General features: G+C 40.4%; 1 protein-coding gene across 3 annotated transcripts in view; it reads right to left on the bottom strand.

Moving 5' to 3' along the window:
* Window positions 1–25,210, bottom strand: part of LOC105483262 (myosin IIIB) — a 520,975-nt gene that overhangs the window by 252,281 nt on the left and 243,484 nt on the right. For all 3 annotated transcript variants that reach the window (XM_071072912.1, XM_024793234.2, XM_071072911.1), the window contains exons 10-20: window positions 23,101–23,197; window positions 22,029–22,145; window positions 21,416–21,520; window positions 18,923–19,006; window positions 17,902–18,104; window positions 13,410–13,508; window positions 12,592–12,706; window positions 4,596–4,722; window positions 3,308–3,518; window positions 2,040–2,187; window positions 397–550 (exon numbers count right to left, since the gene is read on the bottom strand). In XM_071072912.1, coding sequence (XP_070929013.1) covers window positions 397–550; window positions 2,040–2,187; window positions 3,308–3,518; window positions 4,596–4,722; window positions 12,592–12,706; window positions 13,410–13,508; window positions 17,902–18,104; window positions 18,923–19,006; window positions 21,416–21,520; window positions 22,029–22,145; window positions 23,101–23,197 — 1,460 coding nt within the window. The remainder of the gene's footprint in view (window positions 1–396; window positions 551–2,039; window positions 2,188–3,307; window positions 3,519–4,595; window positions 4,723–12,591; window positions 12,707–13,409; window positions 13,509–17,901; window positions 18,105–18,922; window positions 19,007–21,415; window positions 21,521–22,028; window positions 22,146–23,100; window positions 23,198–25,210) is intronic.

The following is a 25,210-nucleotide window of genomic DNA, read 5'->3' as shown; positions in this document are numbered from 1 at the left end:
GCCAAGGAGACTGGAAAGGGCTTCTACACGAAATCAAATTAGACGTGGATGGGAGTCCAGGGGGAAGACATGAGAGGGGGGCACACAAAGTATGGGAAGCAAACATTGGCTATAGGAAAGAAGAGAGAGGAAGGCGTAAAAGTGAAATCAACATGGGGTAATGCTAATCATGTTGGCAGGAATAGGAAAGTGGGAAGGGTTAGGAATAATGATGGGTTTGCTTTAAGATTCAAATTCTACGACTACATTTCAATTCAATTAAAAAGAAGGCCTATATTCTTACAACCCACCACATAGACAAAATATGTAAGGTAAATTCATTAAAGTACACTCAATTGATGACACGAACCAAGTTTTGTTCTAAATGTATATGCCTTTTTCTCAGAAGGTACCTACCAACCAGGGTCTGGTCAGTTGCTTGGGGAAACCGACTTTCCTCATCCAAAAGTGCAAGTAGTCCCAGGGGTTTCTGGAGGAACATGTCCAAGAGCGGGCGGTTGTCCTCATATTCCACAGGTATAGCATCAATGCCTTCATTCTGATATTCCATCTGGAGGGAAATGGATTGTGATTCTCTCCAGCCCAAAACCAGCCTTGGTACCACCAGGATACTTTGACGTGGACTTTCTGGGTCTAGCAACACTGAATGCATGTGGAAAGCAGGATATGTTTTATGTGTATAGTAAAGGAATCTTCTGCATATAACACCATTAAAGCTGTGCATTTAAATCTGACTTCAAGTGGCCTCTGGCAGGCAGCTAAACCCAGTAAAATCTCTCTGTCAAACGTGGACTTGGTAACTTATCATTTAGAAACTAATGTACAAGGAAGTAAAGCTGAAAAAAAATTTTTTTAGTGAGAAATGTGGTTTAAACCAAGAAAACAGAATTCTCTTCTGCAAGGAATTCTATAAAGGAATCATCTAGGGTTGGCGGATCACAAGGTCAGGAGATCGAGACCACGGTGAAACCCCGTCTCTACTAAAAGTACAAAAAATTAGCCGGGCGCGGTTGTGGGCGCCTGTAGTCCCAGCTACTCGGGAGGCTGAGGCAGGAGAATGGCGTGAACCCGGGAGGTGGAGCTTGCAGTGAGCCGAGATCGCGCCACTGCACTCCAGCCTGGGCTGGGCGACAGAGCGAGACTCCGTCTCAAAAAAAAAAAAAAAAAAAAAAAAAAAAAACTCCAGATTGCCAGGGAAATAAGTGGAAGGAACCTGGACCGAAACAAGAGTGGATGGGAGAGGAGTGCTATACAGATTTATCCAGCTTCAGAGATAAAAGCAATGCTGGTATTTTCACGAAATGTCTTTGTGTGTATCTAATCACAGTTTAGTTTGTGTGTCCTCATGCCTACATTAAAACAATTATCCCTGCATCCAAGAGGCTTAGCCAGAATGTTTCATTATTGCAACTACTTCACACAGAAGAGAGTCTTAGGGTTTAAGTAAAGGTTGGGGCTGAGCAGACTGCTATGTAGGCTGCTGCCCCAGGAAAAGAGCTCCATCCCTTGGGTCCACTAGTTTCTCACTCTGTCTTCACAATTTATTATTAAACTCACAGAGGGACAATTTCCATTTCTAGAAAAACAAGAACACATCCTACTCTTCTCTGGAGATACCTCTCCAGTTACTGAGGGATCTGGTACATAGCAGATAGGGGATAGCGAGGGCTAGTATAGCAGTTAAGAACCTATGTCCCAAATTCCAGGTCATCTGTATCATTTTGAACACAACTATAAATATTTTTAGTTAAATAAAGTAGAAGAGATACAGCATTTTGAGCAATATGCACAAAAGAGTTTTGACGCAAGATTTAAATGAGTGACTTATCACCAGCTCCACTCAAGTGAGGAAATGTACCTTTCCACAGAAATCAAGACCTTTTTCAGATAAGTTTAGACTATTTAGCCAGGACTGCCTTACCCTGTTTTCTCTCTAGGGTCTTTTGCCAGTTAGTCTACAGGGTTTCTGCTACAAATTGTGGGCAGCTTGGAGACACCTTTTCCCCATCAAATTTAGTTACCTCAGAGTTCACTATTACCTGCTCAAGAGCAAAAACGTGCTGATTGAAATAGTACTGGATTTGCTCATTGGCGATGTTTATGCAGAGCTGCTCAAATGAATTTCTCTGAAAATTCTCGAATCCAAAGATATCCAAGATCCCCACATTCATCCCATCTTCTGCACTACTGCGTGAGAGAGAAGAACAAAACTATTTAGAGGAGGAAACACCCACCTCAAGATGATGAGAATATATGTGCCCAAGTGTTTATCAACTCAAGTACCCAATTCAGCCACTCATGGAAAGCAGCATCCTGCCACCCCTAAGAACAGAAGCAGTTTGTGTCTTAAACTATTTGTTCTTTCGGACTTTCAACAGCATTTCCAACTTCTTTTTTTTAAGCAGTAGAATCCTTTAGAATCTTACTCAGGAACTCCATATATAAAATAGATGTTTAAAAGTCCTTTTGTTTGAAGGGGTTGAAGCTGTTGCTTATTTATTCTCCCACCTATCTACCCACAAAGGTAACTGGAAGAGTACTCTTCAGAATTGGATGTGGTGAACTCCTCCACAATATGGGAAACCACTATGTTTAAGGAAAGAGCAAGGAAAAGTAGTCGAAGAAGTAGGAATAATAATGTAAGATAGTGTGCTTTAAAATTTTTCATAAAATGTCTCTTTGATTCTAAAAACAACACTATGAAGAGGATATTATATTCCTTATTTTACAGGTGAGAAAACTGACTTAGAACATGAAGCTGATTAAAACCATTATTGGAACGCCAAGCATATGGGAGTTATTCACATCCTACTGCTCAAGGTCATCGCCAAGGTCTGATTGAAAAAATTCAAAAAATTGCCACCTCAGGCATAAATGGGTTAAGTTGTAGAGTTTGGGTGCGAACCCAGTTTGTCCAGCTCCCAGCCAAGACTGTTCTCTCAAATACTACACTTTAGTGGCTCCTTCAGTCATTTGCCTCTCGGGTTCAAACGCTTCAACTCTCCTGGATCTCATTGTGTCTTCTAAAAGAGAAGGCCTAAATTAGCCGGGCGTGGTGGCACGCGCCTGTAATCCCAGCTACTCAGAGGCGGAGGCAGTTGAATTGCTTGAACCCCGGAGGTGGAGGTTGCAGCGAGCGGAGATCTTGCCACTGCACTCCGGCCTGGGCGACAGAGTGATACTCTGACTCCACAAAAAAAAAAGAAAGAAAATCCCAGAGAGGACCAAATGCTTCCTTTTGCAAACGCTAAGGGACGGCGGGGTCAATGGCAGCTCTCCTGAGCCCTCTGCTCTCCGAGGAACTTGCCATATGTTTTTGTCTGGCTGCAGGAGTGTATTAATGCGATTCACAATCCAGCTGAAGAGCCTCCCATACAGGGCTTTGGACATGGCGTCTCGAACGTCCGCAGCCCTGTCTACGGTATTGGCACGGATGATGGTCTCGCCCCGGGTGACCACACAGTGGGAGGTGAGGGCCTCCTGGAGCTCTTCGGGGCTGATGCACAGAACAGAGGCAGCTGAAACAAAGAGTAAGGATAACACAGAATGTAGCCAGACCTTCGTTCATTCAGTCTGTCAGCATTTATTAACATCCACTATGTGCCAGACTCCATTTTGGTACTTTTCACTCAAAGATAAACAGGCTAGGTCCCTAACTCCAAGAAGCTTCCAGACTGACACAGTATCTCCCAAACTGTTCTGAAAGCTCTTACTTCATAGATGCTTGACGAAAAAAAAGGAAGACGAGGTGGTCTTTTGCCAAATAAATTGGGGAAATAGCTGCAGACTGTATTTTACCCTTAGACAGTCACAAAATATACTCTTATAGTAAAGGCCCTAAAATGTCCTACAGTTTAACACAAAAAAGGTTTTTACTTTATTTAAATCAGTTTGTTTGTTTTTCATAATTGAGGATTCTCACTCTTTGTGCCACCATAATTACCTGTGGAACTTTAAAAATAAACAGGTGCCTGCTTTCTTCTCCTGTATATGCTGATATAGTGGATTCAGAATGGGCCCAACCTCCTGTATTTTTTTCAGTTTGTAGATGATTTTTTCAAAAACAACTAAGGTTAAAAACCAATACCCAAAATTACCTGCCATAGAATTATTTTCTATAGAACTCTTGCAGCTTATGGAAGGAACACTGGTGTTCCACAGGACATCCTTGGGGAAATACTAGTTCATGAAAACATCCAGAGCTGTTAGAAGGACCAGCAGGCTGGGCGAATCCCAACACTTTGGGAGGCCGATGGTGGGGGGGGTGGATCATGAGGTCAGGAGTTCAAGAGCAGCCTGGTCAACATGGTGAAACCCCGTCTCTACTAAAAATACAAAAGTTAGCCAGGCATGGTGGCAGGTGCCTGTAATCCCAGCTGCTCTGGAGGCTGAGGCAAAGAAATGCTTGAACCCAGGAGGCAGAGGTTGCAGTGAGCGGAGATCGTGCCACTGCACTCTAGCCTGGGTGACAGAGCAAGACTCCGTCTCAAAAAAAAAAAAAAAAAAAAGACTAGCAAACGCTGCATTATATTTTACAGAGCCTAAAGAAGCATGTGCTTTGGCAACAACACAGCCCACAAATATCAAATAATTACCATTTTGCAAAGCTTCAGCATCGGGCACCTCACTTTTATCAGTCTGATGTTGAGAGGAAATAGCTGCAAACTCAATGTTCCCAATATTCAAAATCCCGGCCAAAATTCTGTACACTGAGTGCACCTCCTGAAAAGGACATCAAGAACCATATATGAAGGTCATTGCCAATCAAACTAATGAACCACTAGACCTGTAGTGGAAACTACCAGTTGTTTACCAAAGTCCATTCTCCCTCTTTTCCTGGACACACAGCCAAATTTCCCAAACTCCTTTGCAGTTAGAGGTCATCATATAACCACATTTTAACAATGAAGCAAGCAGAATGATGTGGGTCACTTCTGGGCCCAGGCCTTATGGGCATGAGCATACCTCCTCTATACTTTCCTTCTCATTATTGCTGGCTGAAACTCCCAGCAACCCAGCCTTAACCATGCCACTGGTGAGGATGCCTTAGACCAACAATCGCAGAAAGGGAGTTGTTCTGCCACCTGACCCTCTTATCTGGAAACAGTTATAAGAGATAACTAATCTTCTTTGTTCTTTAAGCCACTTTTAGCCTTTTACCCTAACTAATACCAGCTCCCAAATTCAGGTATGATCTTTTGTTCAAAGCAAGAGCGGAGCTGTTTCCTTAACCTCTTTGGAATATCGCTTTTATGAAGCAGTTGGGAAGACATTCATTCATGGCTCCTAGAATATTTTAAAGTTAAATGATGGACTATATAGTTATGAAGTCAGGAAATATTTTGAGAGTCACTAGAAATTATCTGTGATAATTGTATATGAAATTATATTTTTATATAACAAGAAATATATATAACTAACCTTTTTTTGAGATAGAGTCTTGCTCTGTCACCCAGGCTGGAGTGCAGTGGCGCAATCTCGGCTCACTGCAACTCCTGCCTCCCAGATTCAAGCGACTCTCCTGCCTCAGCCTCTCGGGTAGCTGGGATTATAGACACGCACCACCACACCCAGCTCTTTTTGGTATTTTTTAGTAGAGATGGAGTTTCGACATGTTGGCCAGGCTGGTCTTGAACTCCTGACCTCAGGTGATCCACCCGCCTCAGCCTCCCAAAGTGCTGGGATTACAGGCGTGAGCCACCGTGCCTGGCCAACAATTGACTTTTGTTTTTTTTGTTTTGTTTTGTTTTTTGGTTTTTTTGAGATGGAGTTTCGCTCTTGTTGCCCAGACTGGAGTGCAATGGTGCTACCTCGGCTCACCGCAACCTCTGCCTCCCAGGTTCAAGTGATTCTCCTGCCTCAGCCTCCTGAGTAGCTGAGTAGATGTGCCACGATGCCCAATTAATTTTTTAGTTTTAGTAGAGACGGGGTTTCTCCATGTTGGTCAGGCTGGTCTCGAACTCCTGACTTCAGGTGATCCACCTGCCTTGGCCTCCCAACGTACTGGGATTATAGGCATGAGCCACCGCGCCCGGCCAACAATTGACTTTTGAACAATACAGGTGGGAACTGCACAGGTCCTCCTATACATAGTTATTTTTCAACCAAACATGGATCAAAACTACAGTATTCACAAGATGTGAAACCCACATATACAGAGGGCTGACTTTTCATACATGTGGGTTCTGCAGGGCTGACTGCAGGACTCGAGTATGCTTGGATTTTGGTATATGAATTGGAGGCTCCTGGAACTAATCCATCACATATACCGAGGGACAATTGTATTTGTTCTTTGCCCCCAGTTGCTGACACAAAAGCATCTAAAACCCTTGAAAGTGAGTGATAGGAATGTTAGGAGTCTTTTTGTTATTTACAACAAGCCCCTCTCATCCATACCTGAGTTTATACTAAGCAGGTGACTCTTTTTTTTTTTTTTTTTTTTTTTTTTGAGACGGAGTCTCGCTCTGTCGCCGAGGCTGGAGTGCAGTGGCCAGATCTCAGCTCACTGCAAACTCCGCCTCCCAGGTTTACGCCATTCTCCTGCCTCAGCCTCCCGAGTAGCTGGGACTACAGGCGCCCTCCACCTCGCCCGGCTAGTTTTTTTGTATTTTTTAGTAGAGACGGGGTTTCACTGTGTTAGCCAGGATGGTCTCAATCTCCTGACCTCGTGATCTGCCTGTCTCAGCCTCCCAAAGTGCTGGGATTACAGGCTTGAGCCACCGCGCCCAGCCAAGCAGGTGACTCTTGGTGGACCTCTAGTTAACTTTAGGATGGAGAGCTGGTTGCCAGAGGAACCAATCATGTGATTAGAGAGTTCGAACTTTTGGGTCCTCCTCAGCCCAGTCTCTGGGAGCACAGAGAGACTAGACATCGAGTTAATTCCCAATGGCCAATGATTAACCAATCATGTGAATGTAATGGAACCTCCTACAACTTCTGCCTCCTGGGTTCAAGCGATTCTCCTGCCTTAGCCTCCCGAGTAGCTAGGATTACAGGCACCTGCCACCACGCCCGGATAAATTTTTGTATTTTTAGTAGAGATGGCATTTCACCATGTTGGTCAGGCTGGTCTTGAACTCCTGACCTCAGGTGATCTGCCCACCTTGGCCTCCCAAAGTGCTGGGATTACAGCCATAAGCCACCGTGCCCAGCAGAGTTGTATCCTTTATAATAAAACAGTAATGGTAAGTAAAGTGTTTTCCTGAGTTCTATAAACTGTTCTAGCAAATTATCAAATCTGAGGAGGGAGTTGTGGGGACTCTCAATTTATAGTCAGTCAGTCAGAAGTATAGAAGACAGTAGCATAGGTATTTGGAGTCAGGGTAGTCTTGTGGGACTGAGCCCTTAGCTTGTGGGATCTGATGCTAACTCCAGGTAGATAGTGTCAGAATTGAGTGGATTGTAGGACACTCAGCTGGTGCCAGAGAATTTGTTGGTATGGGGGAGAAAACCCCACATATTTGGTGTCAGAAATGTGAGTAAAAACAGTTCTGATTATCTAAGCTCTATTTTTATATTGAAAGTTGAATACATATGTATCATTAATAGTAAAAAAAAAAATTAAAGGGTATATTTACTTATTTAAAAACTTACATTTTCTATATGTGAAACAATGAAATAGGAAAATTTTGCATTTTATGCTTAGAGAAAAGTACTTTCACAAAAATATTCAGGCAGGTAACTTGATTTAGTACTCTACATAGCAGCAAAGGAATAGGAACAGTCACTAGACCACTGATAAAGCATTGCCTCACAGATTACAACTTCCTGTAAACATTACTCAGTAAAGCAAAAAAGAGGAACACAGACTATAATAGTGACATCTGCTGGATACCTGATAATGCTACAAAGACAAATGAAGATTTTAAACTAGGCTTCTACAATGGATAAATGTTATTCTTCCAACTTCTAAATCAAAGGCAGTATGTCATGTTTTTTACTTTAAGAATCATTGTTTAATCACCCAACTTAAGAGTGGCTAAGGAGAACACCTACTAAATAGGTTTTCTGGGACTTGCTTGGATTTAACATGACAGCACCTCATTACTTAGATCAATACAGTGTGAGGCTTGCTCACTACACTGAGCAACTTCCCACAGAGGCAGATCCCGGGGGTAAAACAGAGACTCTTGCAGTGAGTTTTACATCAGCTGTTTCTATACCCAGTTATCTCAAGAGGTTATCTGAAACTCTCAGCACTCTTAGAAAAAATAAATGTATTTCCTGTAATTAAAACACGCATCACACAAAGACTCTTTCTCTCTCTCTTTCTTCATGTATTACAGTACAAGCTCTGAAACCTCCCAAAATAAGACTTCCAGGCATTTCACCACTGAGATAATCACCATAGAAAATGACTGTCAAAGGCTATACCCTTGAAACCAGCATCTTGCCCTGTTGCTTCTCTGGCAATATCCTCTTCAGCATAGTGCCTAGACAACCATTTAAAGTGAAAAACTATCTATGACCCTGAGCAAAAACATTTAGGTTCAAACACTGTGTGAATCACTGAAATTAATGATCGATTGGGTCTCCTTCCTTGATTTAGTGAGAACTACAGAGGGGTAACCAATGCTCACCTTATCAAGGAGTTTATATTTCTGGGCTATTCCACCCACTTGACTCCATCAGTCCTATAACCTTGGGTTAATTAGTTCTCCCTTTCTGATCTAGGAGCCTCTGCGTTCAGGTCAAAACATCATGTACACTCATGGCAAAATTCAATCAGTTGTATGTCCACCTGTGGGATTACTCTTCCTGTCCTAAACCTTTTCGATCAAATTTTTCTTATTGTCTCCCCACAGAGAGCCAGGGAAGGTTTTTTCACCTTCTTTACCTTGTCCATTTTCTCTTGCTTCATCTCCAGCTACAGAGCTTTTCCTGGCATCTCTGCCTTTTCTGCAGACTTTTGCTATGCTGCTATCTCTTTTTATTTCTACCACTTTCCAACTTTCTATATTATAAAGTGGAATAGCTTCATTCAAGAAGACCAAGTCCTCCAACTGGGTTTCTCAATTTATTGTTGATGAGTATAAACTATTTCACTACCAATCAGCAAAAGTGGGGGAGAGTGTTTCTCCATCAAAGCCCCACTGCAGGATATCTGATATTTTCTTATCTTTTCTCGTAAGACACTTCTTTTACTGATGTAGATATTCTCTTGACAGAGTTGAGGCTAATTGAAAAGTTGAGAGGAAACTTAGTTTTCTCTGTTAGCCTGGTGCTACTCTAAGGAAATCCCCCTTGGCCTGGCTCATAAGCATCTCCGGTAGTTGTTTCTCTGGTATATCCCTAGGAATTTACTTCCCTTCCCAGTCTCTCTTTCCTTTCTTTCTTTTTTGTAAGTTTCTTCAGTTTTTCATCAGTTCTTCCCTAAGCACTGCATCAGGACCAGCTGAAGGGCCTATCTACAGGCTCTGTTCCAACACTTCTCGGTCTCCTTTGCAGAGGCTCTACAACATCTGGCATCTTAAAAGCCAATGGTATCCTATTGTCTGTCATCAAGACATTAGAAATCCTCAAGACTCCCAAGTCATATTTTCACATGTAATCCTTCAGAGCAGTACTCTCTCAATTCATAATCTATTTTGAAGAAAGGGAAGAAATTTTGTGCCGATCTCAAAGGCTTCTCCCTAACCTCTCCAATGGGGATCTATAGTGTACGTCCAGTTTTGACCATCACATAGATCATCTGCCCAAAAAGTTTTCATGTAGCATCAAATAGAAACATCTCTAAAACCCTATTGATTGAATATGTTAATTACTACCAGCAAGACAAGTATATAATTGTATGGTTTGGCTCCAGAAATAAGAGTTGAAAAGCACAATCTTCACAATAAGGTCTTAGGGATAATCCCCCAACCCTCCACAAGAAGTCATCATCATTAGTGGAAGGCTCCTCCACCAGGGCAATTTCTTTACAATAAACTCAGGGTCAAGTGTTCTTTCAGATACTTTGGCTGGTGTCCCAGATTTAAAATTCATGCTCCTGACTCCACACGAAGGTTTGCTACTCATAATTTTGCTTTAAGGGTTTGAGAAAAAATTAAGGGATTCCTGCAGGGAACTAGTGACATTATAAGAAAGGAGAAGAACCATAATTTTGATTGAATTGATCAGTTCATTTAAGCTTTATCTAGAAATGTCTGCCAGAAAAACCTAAAAGAAAGTTCTGTTACATCAGCATTTGGCATCTGTTTCCTGACTACATTCAACTGGATCTTTCTGAATTTAGTCACACTACTTTGAATTTATAAACATAAAGTGAACTGAGTTAACTCAGCAAAACAGGTTGTCTGCAGAGATAGAACTACAGAATTCAGAGTCAGAGAGATAAGATACAGCTTCTTCCTTTCATTTCTAAGGTTGCAGCTGATATAAATTGGTTTATTTCCTGTATGAATTAATGTGGGACATGGTGAAAATATACACACATGACACCGTTACATTCTGGTTATTCATTTAACAGTACAGACCAGGCACAAATTAAAAATGTTCACCATGTTTTACATGTTTTTCTTTTCATGTTTATTCATACAGTCATTCATTTATTTCTATTGCACCTTTTTTCCCAGAGAGGCTAGGGATGGCTTACTTCAAGGACATATACTTAACATACTAAATTTCTTCTGTTTTTAATGCTTTAGTGTTGTTGTACTAAAACAGATTTTAACAGTTTTCAATGTTGTTTATCCTGAAACAGATAGCATCTGTTTTATTATTATTATCAGTACATTGCTGTTATTAGAACAGCACCATTATATACTTTCTTTTAACCCACCTAAGCCTGAGGTTGCAATTTTTTGAATTTTTGCAATCAGACCTTGGTGATGACCTTGAACAGTAGGGTATAAATAACTACCACATGGTTAGCGTTCCAATAATGGAACACTAGGCATAAATGGGTTCAGCTAGGATCAATCTCTTCACGGTATTCTATAACTATATTTGTACTCAAAACAAAACATTAACTCTATTAATGATTATTAACCTTGACTTCTCTATGGTTCCTGTACCCTTTTAAGGACATGTGACCCTGCATACTTTGGCATGACACAGGTGACTTTAAATTGCTCCACTGCCATTCCTACCATGCTTTAACTCTTCTGGGGATGCATCTTTGATTTTTAAAAAGCCTGTTCTATAAATTAATAACCACAAAGGTCCTTTAACAATGCTGGTACCTGTTTAATTGCTCCCCTCTAAGGAGCCAAGGAAGATATATTTATATTTTTATCTGACCTTTGGGATTTTCCACTGTCTGTCAGTTTAAGGTCTGTGGGAGGCTGACAGAGAAAATTAACAGCTGGCTAGACAGAAAAAAAAAAGGGTGCTATTATGACTAAAATCAACCATGCAGGGGAGGGAAGGGCTAGCCATCACACTGCATTACACAGAAGTAATCCTTTATCTGGAGTGGCCTTCCCAGGGTAACTGGAGTGTCTTTTAATCTAATCCCTTAAGATTTAACACTCTCACCTACCTCCTAATCATTCACCCCCTTTGTTGGAAAAGCAAAAGAATCTATATATTTTACAAAATTGATGGCATGAAGCCCAGAAACTATGACATAATGTATCACAGAATAATATTTGAGCCCAGGGTTATAAATATTGTCTGTCACCCCTAGCATATATTTAATACAAACAGCCTGTATCTAGGATGTATCAAGGATGATAAGAGTAGTACAGTATTGGCCGGGCATGGTGGCTCATGCCTGTAATCCCAGCACTTTGGGAGGCTGAGGCAGGAGAATCACTTGAGGTCATGAGTTCAAGACCAGCTTGGCCAACATGGTGAAACCCTGTCTCTACTAAAAATACAAAAATTAGCCGGGTGTGGTGGCACACACCTGTAATCCCAGCTACTCAGGAGGCTGAAGCAGGAGAATCACTTGAACCCAGGAGGCAGAGGTTGCAGTGAGCTGAGATCCCGCCACTGTACTCCAGCCTGGGCGACACAGCAACATTGTCTCAAAAGAAAAAAAAAAAAAGGTAGTACAGTACTTAGAGCTATAGTTAATAATGTGCAACTGTGTACCATGGAGAAGGAAGTAACTGCAAGAAAGTTGAAAGGATTTTAATTAATTTGTCTTGTTACCTAAGGAGCTACTTGCATAAATATATTTCTGTGACTTGGACGTAATCTACATGTTCCTGTACTCCTACCCCCCATTCACTTTAATGGTTGGAACAACCCTAAATCAGAAAACAAAAACAAAAACAAACCACAGTATTGTTTTGGTGTTTGTTATTACATGTGTAATGAATTGATGACAATGATAACAATTTATCAACACATGGTCCTCACAACAGTGCTCTCCTAGTTTGATGTTCCTCTGGGCTTCTTGTTAAAATGGTTGTATTCTGATTCAGTCATCCCTGGATAGACCTCAGGGTCTGCATTTCTAAGAAGCTCTCAGGTGATAACAATGTTTCTGGTCCTGGGACCTCACTTTGAGTAGCAAGACCTTATAACACGACCAACATGGCATTTGAAAGCAAGTATCCTGTCCCAAGTGAGAAATATCCACATCTTTACTCACATTCATATAAGAATATTGCCACTTGAGTTTCTCTCTTGATCACTTACTTTGTCCGTGAACCCTATAATCCTGAAGCAATGCTGAATTGCTTCGAATTGTCTTCTGTAAGACTCCTTGGAAGTTATGTCGTGCATCACCCTTCCAGTTTCATCAGCTATGTACCTAAATGAAGGGGAGCATGACCAAACAGAATGAGCATTGACTTGGAAAGTGGTACAGGCATTTCCATTTTTTGTCTGTTGTTTGTTTAAAGATGGGATCTCACTTTGTTGCCCAGCCTGAAGTACACTGGTATGATCATAGCTCACTGCAGCCTTGAACTCCTGGGCTCTAGTGATCCTCCTGCCTCAGCCTCCTGAGTAGCTTCGACTACAGGTGTATGCCACCACACCCAGCTAATTTTATTTTATTTTATTTATTTGTTTTAGACAGGGTCTTGCTCTGTCACCCAGGCTGGAGTGCAGTGGCACAAACTTGGCTCACTGCAGCCTCGTCCTCCCAGGCTCAAGCAGTCCTCACACCTCAGCCTCCTGAGTAGCTACTTAAAAAAAAAAAAAAAACATAGTGAGACAGGGTCTCGCTATGTTGCCCTGGCTGGTCTCAAACTCTGGGCTTCAAGTGATCCTCCCACTTCAGCTTGCCAAATGATGCAAATGGCTGAGAAAAAATAAACCATGTGCAGTTGAGTTTTTGAACTTTCTAGACAATGAAAATGGTGAGATAGTTCCTGCCACCTCATCCCGGGCACTTTAGTTAAATACACTGTGAGTTTCCAGTTAGGAAAACAGCTCCATTTACTTCCAAGTTTGTCAACTGCTAAATGGACATTCATCAAAAATTAAAAACCAACCCCCCTGACACTTACCTAGGAGGTTTTTCCTCAGGAAGTCTGAAGTCAGAAAGCTTCTTTTGGTGATGAAGACCAGCATAAATATAGTAAAATATGTGAAAATTTTTCTCTCCCCTGAAAAAAAAAAAGAGACTTTAGTAATAATGTATTCTGGCTTCCCCATCCCAATTATTTTACACCATCTTCTTTCTGTGCAAAAAATTATCCCACGGCAAATTTGTATTTTCAGGCAATTAAATATTATAAATCCCACTTACAGAACAGTGATAGGATTAGTATAGTAACTGTCATAATGTTGCATTATTAAACACACTTTACTACAAGCAAAAGGTTTCAAAGAATGGGACATTTACAGGAAACAGCTCAGGTTGTGTATGTTGAAATCTTTCTATTGCAGCCCAAATGCCTACTGCCTTCTGTTTGTACCACATGTTGCTTCAGAGACAGTGAGGTCCAGCTTACAGACATCAGCCAAATCCTCTACTTTACTGGAGCCCTAGACAGAAAGCGGCCTGCAAGTCTCACAGCAGTTTAGGGAACAGGATTGGTCCAGAACTGAAGTCTTCACTCTCCCAAGCTGGTATTCTTAAAAATACTACTCAAAATGTCATTCATTAGTCTGGTCTCCTGCCATCCACCTCTTTTAGGCTACCCTGGCCAGGGTCCTTTCAGATAGGTGCTACTCTGAGCATAGTCTGTGGACTGCTGTCAGCTCTGAGCATAGTCTGTGGACAGCTGTCAGTTTATAACAAGAGAAGGAACTGGAAAGTACATGCCTAGACATTTTATAGCAAGTGACATTGCCATGACATCCAAGAGCATGATAATTTTTCTGATAATTAATTTTCACTGCATTTTACAAAGGTATTAGTTCAAAATGGGTGGGATATTTAAAACAAACAAACAAACAAACAAACAAAACTGATCCTTTAGCACAGAGAGTTTGAAAAGCACTGCTCCACATCCCCTTCTTTCCTCTGGAGGAGAACAGTCTCTTCTGCAGATACCCTTGGATTTTGGCAAATCTTTTCTTTGGTCAACCTAGCTCCATGGAAAGAAATCTTGTCTTTCTTCTCCCCTTATCCCCCTTTGTGGCATGGCCCTCATTCTGTTCAGCCTCTCCTGGGTATCCTCATCTTCCTTTGATTGTTTATCCTGTCAAAGCTCTTCTGTGACTTCTTAACTAATAAATTCAGTTAAGAGACAGGGTCTCACTCTGTTGTCCAGGCTGGAGTGCAGTGGTGTGATCATAGCTCACTACAGCCTCAAATTTCTGAGCTCAAGCAATTCTTGCTCCTCCGCCTCCCAAGCAGCCATGACTATAGGCACCACCATCCCCCGCTAATGTTTTTGTGTTTGTAGAGACAGTCTCACTATGTTGCCCAGGCTGCCTTGACCTCCCAAAGTGCTGGGATTACAGACATGAGCCACTGTGCCCAGCCCCTATTTTTATTTTTTTAAAATACATTTTATGGTGTATATTTAAGATGTACAACATGATGTTATAGGATATACATATAAATAGAAAAATGTGACTATTCAATGAATAAACATCTTAATTGCCAGTCATGGTAGGCACTGCGCCAGGTACCAGGGATACAGGACTAAAGGGATTCATGTTCTCTGAGTGTCATTATAAGAAGCCAAGATCGCTACAGGGAAACCAGTCAGGGGGTCCCGGTGAGAAAGCATAATAGCTCAGATAGGGTAATGGTAGTGGTGATGGAAAATAAGAGTAAGCTTAAATATTATATATATTCTGGAGAAACAACCAAAAGAACGTCCTAATAGACTGAATGAGGATGGTGAGGGAAAGAAACCTAGAGACTGCCTCCTAGATTTCTAGCGTGAGCATCTAGTGATGGTGGCACCCTTCACTGAGACAGGAACCGAAAGGCCTGAGATGAATGTCACTTGTTCTTTAATCTCTGTTACATGTGCAGGCTTTGGCTGACCTATCTCAGTCTTACCTTCCTACAGTTTTTCTACAGATCCATCTAGTTCTCAATTCTTCCAAGCTTTTCCTGCTGATATCCATCGCTAGCATCAATTCAGTTTGATTTCCATCCCTTTATCTGTCAAGATTGGCTAGGTTTTGTTATAGTAATAAACACCCCAAGATCTTAGTAGCTTAACTCAACACAGGTTTAGTTCTTGCTCAGAGTACCTGTCCATGGCAGGTCAGTGGTGGGGCTGTGCTCACTGCAGTCACTCATGAGCCGTGGCTGGCAGAGCAGTCCCCGCCTTACACTTTGCCAGACTCTGGAGGGTTGCCGTTACATGCCCACTTGCCAGAACCAGTTATGTGACCACACCCAGCCACACAGGAACCTTACAGTGTGCCCAGAAGGGGGTGAACCCCAACAGTTGGATGAACAGGACTGGCACAGGCCCCATCTTCTCTTCCTCTCACTTAATTCTTGTAAGAGCGTTGTGAGGTTGACATTATTATGCCCATGTTGCATATGAGGAAAGTAAGGTATATGAATATTTACATTAACAAGCAACATATCACATTAAGTGACCGAGAACTCTCCTCACACTATCTTGGTAAAAGACCACTTTACATTTGAACACAGAACACTATGCTTTCCATTCTGTCAGAGGTAGTTCCCTAAATTTTAAAACAATCCTAAGCTGGGGAGACAGAAGCAGGGGACCTCATAAAAATTAATCAGAAAGCCACAGGGAAGCGTAAATGACTCTGACTCTATCTTTCATTTGTTTAATGTTCATGCCAATCCCTACTGTGTGAGGAAACTCCAAGTACATGATAGAGGAAGATGCTTGGGTTCTCAGCCCAGAACAATTCCTGTAAATTCTACTTGCACAGTATCTTTCAGACTCCTCAACTTCTCTCCATCTCCACTGCCACCACCTTAGTCTAGGCCAGCGTTCTCTCTCACATGAATTTGGCAACAGCATCCTAATCATATCAACACAATCCTTGCATCTCCTCCAATCCATTCCCCATTGAAGCTAGTGTGATCATTTCAAAATGCAAGTTGGTTTGGTGACTCCCCTGCTTGAAAACGTTAAGTGGCTTCCTATCGCCGTTAGAAAAAAGTTTGAAATCCTCATCCTGGTTTCAAAGCTCTGCATGATTTGGTCTCAGTCTTATCTTTGCCACTTTTCCTCCTTACTCTGGTCCCCACCTCGTTGCCTAACTCCTAGTGATCCTGTGATCTCACATACAGGGAGACCTTCTTTCTCCCTAGACTAGGTTATGTGTCCTTCCCTTCTCTCGTTTCACCTTAATAGCACCTACTTTGCTTTCTGGTGCTTATTACAATTGTTCTACATTTAAGTTTACTTGTTTAATGCCTATGATTCTCCCCTACTCCTTCCTTGTATACCGCATACTCCAAGCCCATGAATACAAGAATCTTTTGTATTTAGTTTACTCTTACAAGCCAACACAAAGCACAGCACTGGCAAACAGCAGGGATTCAATAATGCATTAATATGGAAGTGCGGAACCATGCTCCTGAGAAGCTCTGGTGTCCTACAATAATAATAAGAGCTACTAATATTAATAATTATAATAGCTATTATTATTAAAGGAAGATATTGTTATTTTTTATTATACTTTATGTTCTAGAGTACATGTGCACAACATGCAGGTTTGTTACATATGTATACATGTGCCATGTTGGTGTGCTGCACCCATTAACTCGTCATTTACATTAGGTATAACTCATAATGCCATCCCTCCCCCCTGTTCCCGACCCCCCACCCCACGACAGGCCTCAGTGTGTGATGTTCCCCAGGAAGAGTTATTATTATAACAAGAAGAGTAGCTAACACTCTGATAGCATGTACTACACTAGTGGTTATATTATTATAATAGGAAGAGTAGCTAATACTCTGATAGGATGTACCACACTAGGCATTCTTTTAAGTAATTTTATATAAATGAACATGTTAATCCTCACAACAAACCCATGAGGTCAGCACTAGTAGCATTTCCACTTCACAGATGAGGCACAGAGGTGGTCAGTGAAATGCCCAAAGTCACACAGTGAGTATCAGAACCTGCATTTGAACCCAGATCAAAGTCTGTGCTATTGATTTCTATTACCAAATGCTTTCCTTAAAAACAGAATAATTGTTTTCTCTGCCTCAATCTAAGGACAAAATTAACGTGTGAAATATTCTTGGTGTCTTTTTTTTTTTTTTTTTAACAAACATGTTCAATTTTAAGGGGCCTCAGGGTCTTAAAAAATGTCTGCAATGCTGCTAAATTCTACCTGACACAACCAGCTCAGGAGAAACAAGCATACCCATCCCCAAAGCACACCTACCCCAGCCCTTTGTACCCTTTCCATTAATTTCTTTCAGGTTAAAATCTACCACTGATCCTTTGCTTAAATCATTCTTTGCCCTTGGGAGGGTAGGGGAATGTTAAGAACAAGGATGAAAACTTAACTGTTAAAATTCCCAAAGCCCCCCCCCCCACCGGTTTTTACTGCAGGGCAAAAACACAGTGACAAAGTAGTGCACCTACGCTGCCTGTTTTATCACTCTGGATTTTTCAAGGAGATATTCAGAGATTCTTGCCCCCATCACAACTCCAGTTGGTGTGAACATCATTTCCAGATATTTTCCAAAACGGCTGGAGTTGTCATTGATGGCAGTGCATGCGTTCCCAAAGGCTTCCACTAGGGAGTTGACTTGTAGAATTTTCTCTCTCAGGGTCTGATTATTGGCCTGTGCCAAACAGAGAACAGTCAAGAAGAGACTCCAGAAACATTACTCCAGCAAAGTTGCCGGGCACCCATCCCTTGCCCACCCAAATCCACATTGCCCTTTTATAAAGAGATGTTAGCATCAACCACCAGCATCATTTTCTCATATGAGCAACCCCCCAGATCTGCATATGAATCAGATTTGGCTAGATTAGTACAGCAGTTTTTAAAATCCAGCTATATTTCATTTAAAACCCTTGACAGATAAAACACCTAACCAGTTTAGAAAGATTTTTAAATAGATCCCGCAACTTTTCTGGCATTTATCATAATAGTCTATAAACCTTATGTATAAAAATTCCATACATTCTTAGTCACCTAGTACACTAATTCAGAGTGTAACTACTAGACTATTTTTGAAGTCATTCTTTCAATATCGATTTCACCAAGCTGAAAATTTTCATTTCCCTCAACTTTTGCTCAAAGGCTTCTATTTTCCATCCTTTTAATCACTATAGTGGCTTCCCTGATCCTGTTCCTAGTGCTTAACCACTCTTACTACTTAATGGCTGAATGTTTCTATTACATTGAAAACATGAAAATTAATTGCCAATAATCTAGTAAATTTGCGCTGGCATTATTCTCCTCCCGGTGTGAAAGAAGGATAGCATGCTGACATCTTAAGAGGCCTTGCTATCAGGAGGCAAACATAACAAAGATGGAATGTCTTTATGTAAGCCTCAATAAAAAAAAAAAAAACAGTACTTCCATCATTTATAAAATATGCAGTTACTCTGTAGGAACTTCTCGCCACAATACATAAAGCAGATTAGTCCATACCTTTCCCAAGAAAGTCAAATGCTGAACAATCAGGTGAGCACTCTCTGTCTTCCCAGAGCCACTCTCTCCACTGATGACAATGCACTGGCACAGAAAATGGACCGTCAAGTGAAGAATTTATAGCACAGAAGCAACTTGCGTGCTTCATATAACATCCACTACTGTACACCTTAATTTTTCACTGAGAAATAGATCTTAGGAATCTTCCTATTTAAGAGACCTTCTTCAACCTTTTGTATAGCTACTTGTTGTTCCATTGTACAGATGTACCATAATCTGTTTAATCAGTCCATCTTGGGATATTTGAGTTTTTTCCTTGTAATTATAAACAATATTACAATGAATAACCTTATACATAATTCATATTTTTATGCAGGTTCATCTGCAGGAGAAATTCCTAGAAATGGGGATGTTGGATCAAAAGGTAAATACATTTGTAAATTTGATACATATTACCAAATTGCTTTCCTGGGGACTATTCCAATATATGAAAGTGCCTGCTCTCCTGTAGCCTCACCAACAGGATGTTAGATTTTTGACAATCTAATAGGTTTAAAAAATGGTATCTCAGTGTGGTTTTATTCTGCATTTTAAAAATTACGAATGAGGCCTCCTTCCATTTGCTTAAGAGGCTTTTTTTTTTACATGACCTGTCCATATTGTTTGCCCATATTTTATTGTATTGTTGATATTTTTATCATTCATTTCAGGGAACTCTTTATGTATAAAGGAAATTAGTGGATGTGGTATAATAAAAATTAGATATTGGGCATTGTCCCTGGTTCCTGGCACTGAGCTCCTAAAACCTTTGGAATTTCCAGCAGTGGTAGGAGTATCTTTTGTTATTCACAAGGAGCCCCTTTCAACCATACCTCAGTTTATTCCTAACAAGGTGGTTCAAGGTGAGGCCCCTAGATAGCTTCAGACCGGTCATTAGAAAGACCAAACATGTGATTAGAGTATGGGAACTTTCAGCCCTACCTCCCAACTTCTAGAAAGAAGAGGGGAATTTAAGATTAAGTTATACAAATTCTTGAACAACGAGATTCAGAGAGCTTCTGAGTTGGTGAACACATCGAGGTGCTGGGAGGGAGATGTGCCCAGAAAAGGCATGGAAGCTCTGTATGCCACATCCCCTTCCTTCCCCCATATACCCTGCCCCATATGTCTCTTTTATTTGGCTGTTCCTTAGTTATACCCTTCATAATAAACTGGTAAATGTAAGTAAAGTGTTTTCCTTAGTTCCTTGAGTCATTCCTAGTGAATCATCAAACCTAAAGAGAGTCACAAGAACCCCTGGACTGGTATTCGGCCAGGCAGAAGTGTGAGAAGCCTAGGTACTCCATTTGCAGCTGGCATCTCAAGTGGGAACCTCCTTGTAGCACTAATCACTTAATCTGTGGAGTCTGTGCTAACTCCAGGTAGTGTCAGAATTGAACTGAATCGTCGGGCACCCAGCTGGGCTTGGAGAATTGGTTGGTGTTGGAAAAAATACAACATTTGCTGTCAGAAATGGTGTCAAAAAAGACAACGCAGTGAGGTGACTTTTTAACTTAAAAACAATATATATTTCTCTCCATTTACTTCCTCCCTATGAAATCTATCGACATTTTACAAGTCTCTGGGACTTGTAAATCTTGGACTGATTAAATACATTATGGTACATCTGTACAATGGAACAACAAGAATTTGGAGGAGCTAAGTTTCTAAGCTACAGTGAATCCATGTATTCCATTTTGTAATCTACACTCTTATAATGTCATCTATTACTCAACAAACCCCAAAGCTGGGACTTCCCAGGTCTTAGGAAATCCACACAGTGATACTCTCAGGAAATTTGCTTGCCAAATTAGACTACTTCTATTTCAAACAGAATAAAGAAACAAAGAAAAATACACCTATTGAAAGTAAAGGAGGGATGAAAGGTTAGATATATCAGCACTGTGAATTAGAAGGCTAGAAAGGTAAAATGGATGAGCCTGTGTTTAGCATTGAGTTTAGGTTTGTTCATTCTCTACCCAAACTATCACAATTTTTCAGCAGCTAAATGGTGTGGTGCATGGTCGCTGTCAACCTCTGTGCAATATTTCATACAAAAAAGACAGAATCATGAAAATTCTAAGACCTTAATAGGAAAGAATTTCACTTATGCCATTCTATATGCTATTTTTATTACAATCATTGCCGTGTAATCAGGTTGTGTTTGCTCTGTTCTCATCATATTCATATTAGAAACATTTTTATTATATCTTATCAGAGAAAATGAGTGCTCTTGATGTGAATGCTTTATGTTTCTTGAAAAGCATTTTCACATTCTCCTGATGCTATGGCTTTATCTATGCACAAGTTCCACAGAGCTGCCATTTCATCTGTCTCTTTGGGTCGGCACCAGCAACCAGAATGGAAAGGTTTCAGGAAGACTTAGGAGCTGACGAGGAAGACAGATCATGTCTTAACCGTGTGACTCCATAGGAAAGGAAGGTGAGTTCTTACCTGGTCTTTGCTGAGAGTAACCATGCACTGGTAAGCAGCATCTGCTGATGCAAATATGTGGGGGGGATTAGAGGCACGTTTCACCCCATGATAAAGTCTGGAAAACTGAAGGGAAAATAATTAAAGGAAACTTTCCCCTGGACCATCTAATACTCCACTACCTATTGCCCATGAAACCAAGACTCTGTCACTTATTAGGGGACTTGTTGCATTAGGAAGACTGTAGAGTACAGGTTCTGGAGCCTGCAGGCCTGAGTTCAAATTTCACTTCTGTACTTACTGGCTTCGTGAGCTAGTAAGAGGGAGCCACTCTATGCTAAGTATCCTCGTCTGCCAACTAGGTTTAACAACAGTACCTGTCCCACAGGGTGTGAAAAGTGAGGTAACCCAGTGTCCAACATGCAGTAAGCACTCAATAAAGATTGTTATAGTTTGCTTTAAAAAGGTATCCTCAAGATGTAAAAATTCTATTTGTATTACATTACTATCTGCAGTTTGGAGTATATGCATCTAGGGTAGCATAATTTTATTCTTACTTTTTATTTCTTTTCATTTGCCCTTGTGAGTTTTAATTTCCTATGAAGGAGCAGTATGCTCTTAAAACATCTCTTACCTGTGGAGAGTATATGCTTAGATTCTGGAAGGGGTTTAAGGCGATTAAGATGTCTCCAACATATGTGTAAATTAGCAAGTCTGCATAACGTTTCTGCAACTGATGGATAATTGTATCCTAAGAAGAGGATAAATGGTATTGAGAGTAAATATTATTTCCAATCAAGGGATAGATTCTAAAAATGACAACAAATTTATTCTTCCAAGAACATCTTTCTTTAAAAGATGAAAGTAGTTCATTTAAATCATACAATGATCCTAACGATCCTAATTCATTAAAACAATGCCAATATTTGCCTTGAAAGGAAAAATAGGAATACATTGAAAGAATTAGGCCTACTTAGGACTTGCTAAAAGACACTGAGATATCCAAGAAAGATTTTACTTGTTATTGTGAAAAGAACTAATCTCAACCAGTCAAAATGTTGTATTTAAAATTTTATTTAATGGGCTGTTCCTACTGATAGAGCACAGACAAAACGGTAAGTTAATTTCTCAAAGCACTGCACTAAAAACCTAGGTGGCATAAATACAGAATTAAACACTTTTTATTACACTTTAGTGATTTAGACATTGAAAGTAAGAATCCCCAGAGTTAGACTCAGCATAAACAGGTCCAGTGCAATTAACAGCACTATTAAACATGCATATTTTAAGTAGGGATTATCAGAGACTTCAAATTTAGAATTCAAGCTATATTAACTTCATGATTTCCCTAAGTGAAGCTCTTTCTTATGAAGAACAAACAACTTCTTAAGGGTTAATTGAAATATTTTGTCAAATTTTATCAAACAAAATATTTTCAGCGGATATAACCCACCATTAAGGCTACACTATAAAGAGCTTTATTGGAAAAATCCAAATCCTTTTCTCTTCATGATTCTAGGGGCTATCTAAATAAACATAGCACAGGATCATGGTCACAGTGACTGAATGCTCCCTGAGCTTCATCCCATGGCTACACAAACCACTACATTTTCAAATGACCTGAGGAGGACATGCTCTACAACAGAAAGGTCAGACCACATGAAACAAATGTCTGCAATGAGAATTGTCTACTAAATATTTAGTACCTCATCCAGAACCTCTAGATTGACCAAATCATCCTCAAGGCAGTATTTTTCAGCATCTTCCACATGATAAGGTCTTCTGGTATGCATCCTCTCATGCCTAGAAATTTATCAAGAGAGTTTAAGCATTAAGACAGCAAATAATGTAGCAGAAAGTGGGCAGCAAGGATGGCTCATTCACAATCTTATCACATGATATGTTCAGAGACGTCAGCGACAGGGACAGGAAGTCCGGTCCAGGTCTGCAAGCTTCTCCTGCCACTGTAGAACTGTTGGGATAAAGTGATCTCCATAGTTCAGGTCTACTTTCTGCCAGAGTGAGGAGTGTTACCAAATGGGCTCACCTAATACACGTATTTGCTTTTCTTAAATGCCAAAGACAGCACTTCCAGAATAAACACCTCTGATTTCTGCTCAGTGTCAGGCACATGGTTCTCACTGGGGTACAGCCTTAAATGCCTTACTTCCCTTGAGGTCCCCTTGCTCTATCTACCAGTACCACCCCCAACTTTTGTGATAGTTTTTAACCTACATAACACTTCCAGAGATTAATATAGTAAACAACAAATAATTGATCATTGTTTATGATTTTTCTTATTTATTTGAAATCCCTTTGTGACCCTTGTCCCATCCCACTCCTCTCTCATGAGGTGACCACTATCTGATGGGTCTCCTTCCAGTCTATTTTCAAATATTAGTTAGAGACATATACGTACCCATCAGCAATATACAGGTTCTGTATGTTTAGTTATAAAAATGATATCATACTTAGGTTTTATAATGTAAGCTTACTTTTTTCATTAAACATGATGATTTGTAAAGTCTATTTATCTATCTATCTACCTGTCTACCTTACCCACTTACCTACCTACCTAGTTCAGTCACTTTAATCACTGGGTAGTATTATGCTTTATGAATATGTACCTATTTATTTACTCAGTCCTATGGGGGGGGATCACGTTGGCTAGAAGAGCTCTGGACCCTAGTTTCAGAGTTGCGAGCATTGTGGTATGAGACACTCAGCAAATCCCTTAACAGCCAGTATATCAGTTTTCTTCATCTGTAAATAGAATTACTCATGACTGATCTGTCTATCTCCCAGGTAGCTATGAAAGCACATATAGTCATGGATATAAAAATGCAATAAAGTTGAAAACATGTGCTAATTATTATTCTTACATCCTTGTTAAAATTTGGAATCGATTTGCATAACTACACACATTACTCCAAATATCACTGACTAAACAAAATCATACATAAACTGTCCTCCTACATACTGTAAATTCACTAGCCCAGAAGCATAACTTCTTGGTTCTTCTCTGTCACTTTTATGCCCATCATCATCACAGCTTATGAGGATATCACCCACCATCTAGCTAGATCCTAGAAGCTGGTGTTGACTGAAAGTTTTATGGTAAGTACCAGCTAGAAGTCATGGAATCTTGATGCACACCCCACCCTTTGGCATGCATTTCACAGAAGTAGGTAAAGAGGAAGAAGCAAACTTATCAGCTCTTCATATTGAGTCTTGAGTTTATAATGAAATAGAAATGGCCAGATAAAACTGATTTCTCTCTTTCTAGCCTATTACAGTAAATCTTACTTTTCAATCTCCATCACTGATAAATTTGAAAAGGGATATTTGAAGCATGCTATTAGTCATCTCCAGTCCTAGAACCAGTTTTGCTGCTAATTCATATAAAGGTCCAAAGTAGAATGAAGCTTAATTTTTATTTAATCAAATCAAATTTATAACCTAAGCATTTTAAAATTATTAAACATAATTATTTATCTGTGTCTTTACATATTGGTGATGGCAAAGAAAAATCAAATTGGTTTGTAATACAGATTTTTACTAAAACTCAAGAGCTGCTGCTAGCCATTTTGTTAAATAAAACAGCAGGAGGAAACATATTTCTGATCAAAATCCCCTTCACATAAAACCTAAGAATAATTTTGCTTGAAGTTACTCAAAAAACAAAATATTGGCCGGGCGTGGTGGTTCACACCTGTAATCCCAGCACTTTGGGAGGCCTAGGCGGGCGGATCGCAAAGTCAAGAGATTGAGACCATCCTGGCCAACATGGTGAAACCCCATCTCTACTAAAAGTAC

Source organism: Macaca nemestrina, chromosome 11 (assembly GCF_043159975.1).
Source record: "Macaca nemestrina isolate mMacNem1 chromosome 11, mMacNem.hap1, whole genome shotgun sequence".
In the NCBI taxonomy this organism is placed as follows: domain Eukaryota; kingdom Metazoa; phylum Chordata; class Mammalia; order Primates; family Cercopithecidae; genus Macaca; species Macaca nemestrina.
Note: the sequence above shows the minus strand (reverse complement) of the source record. Positions and strands in the feature narration are given on the sequence as shown.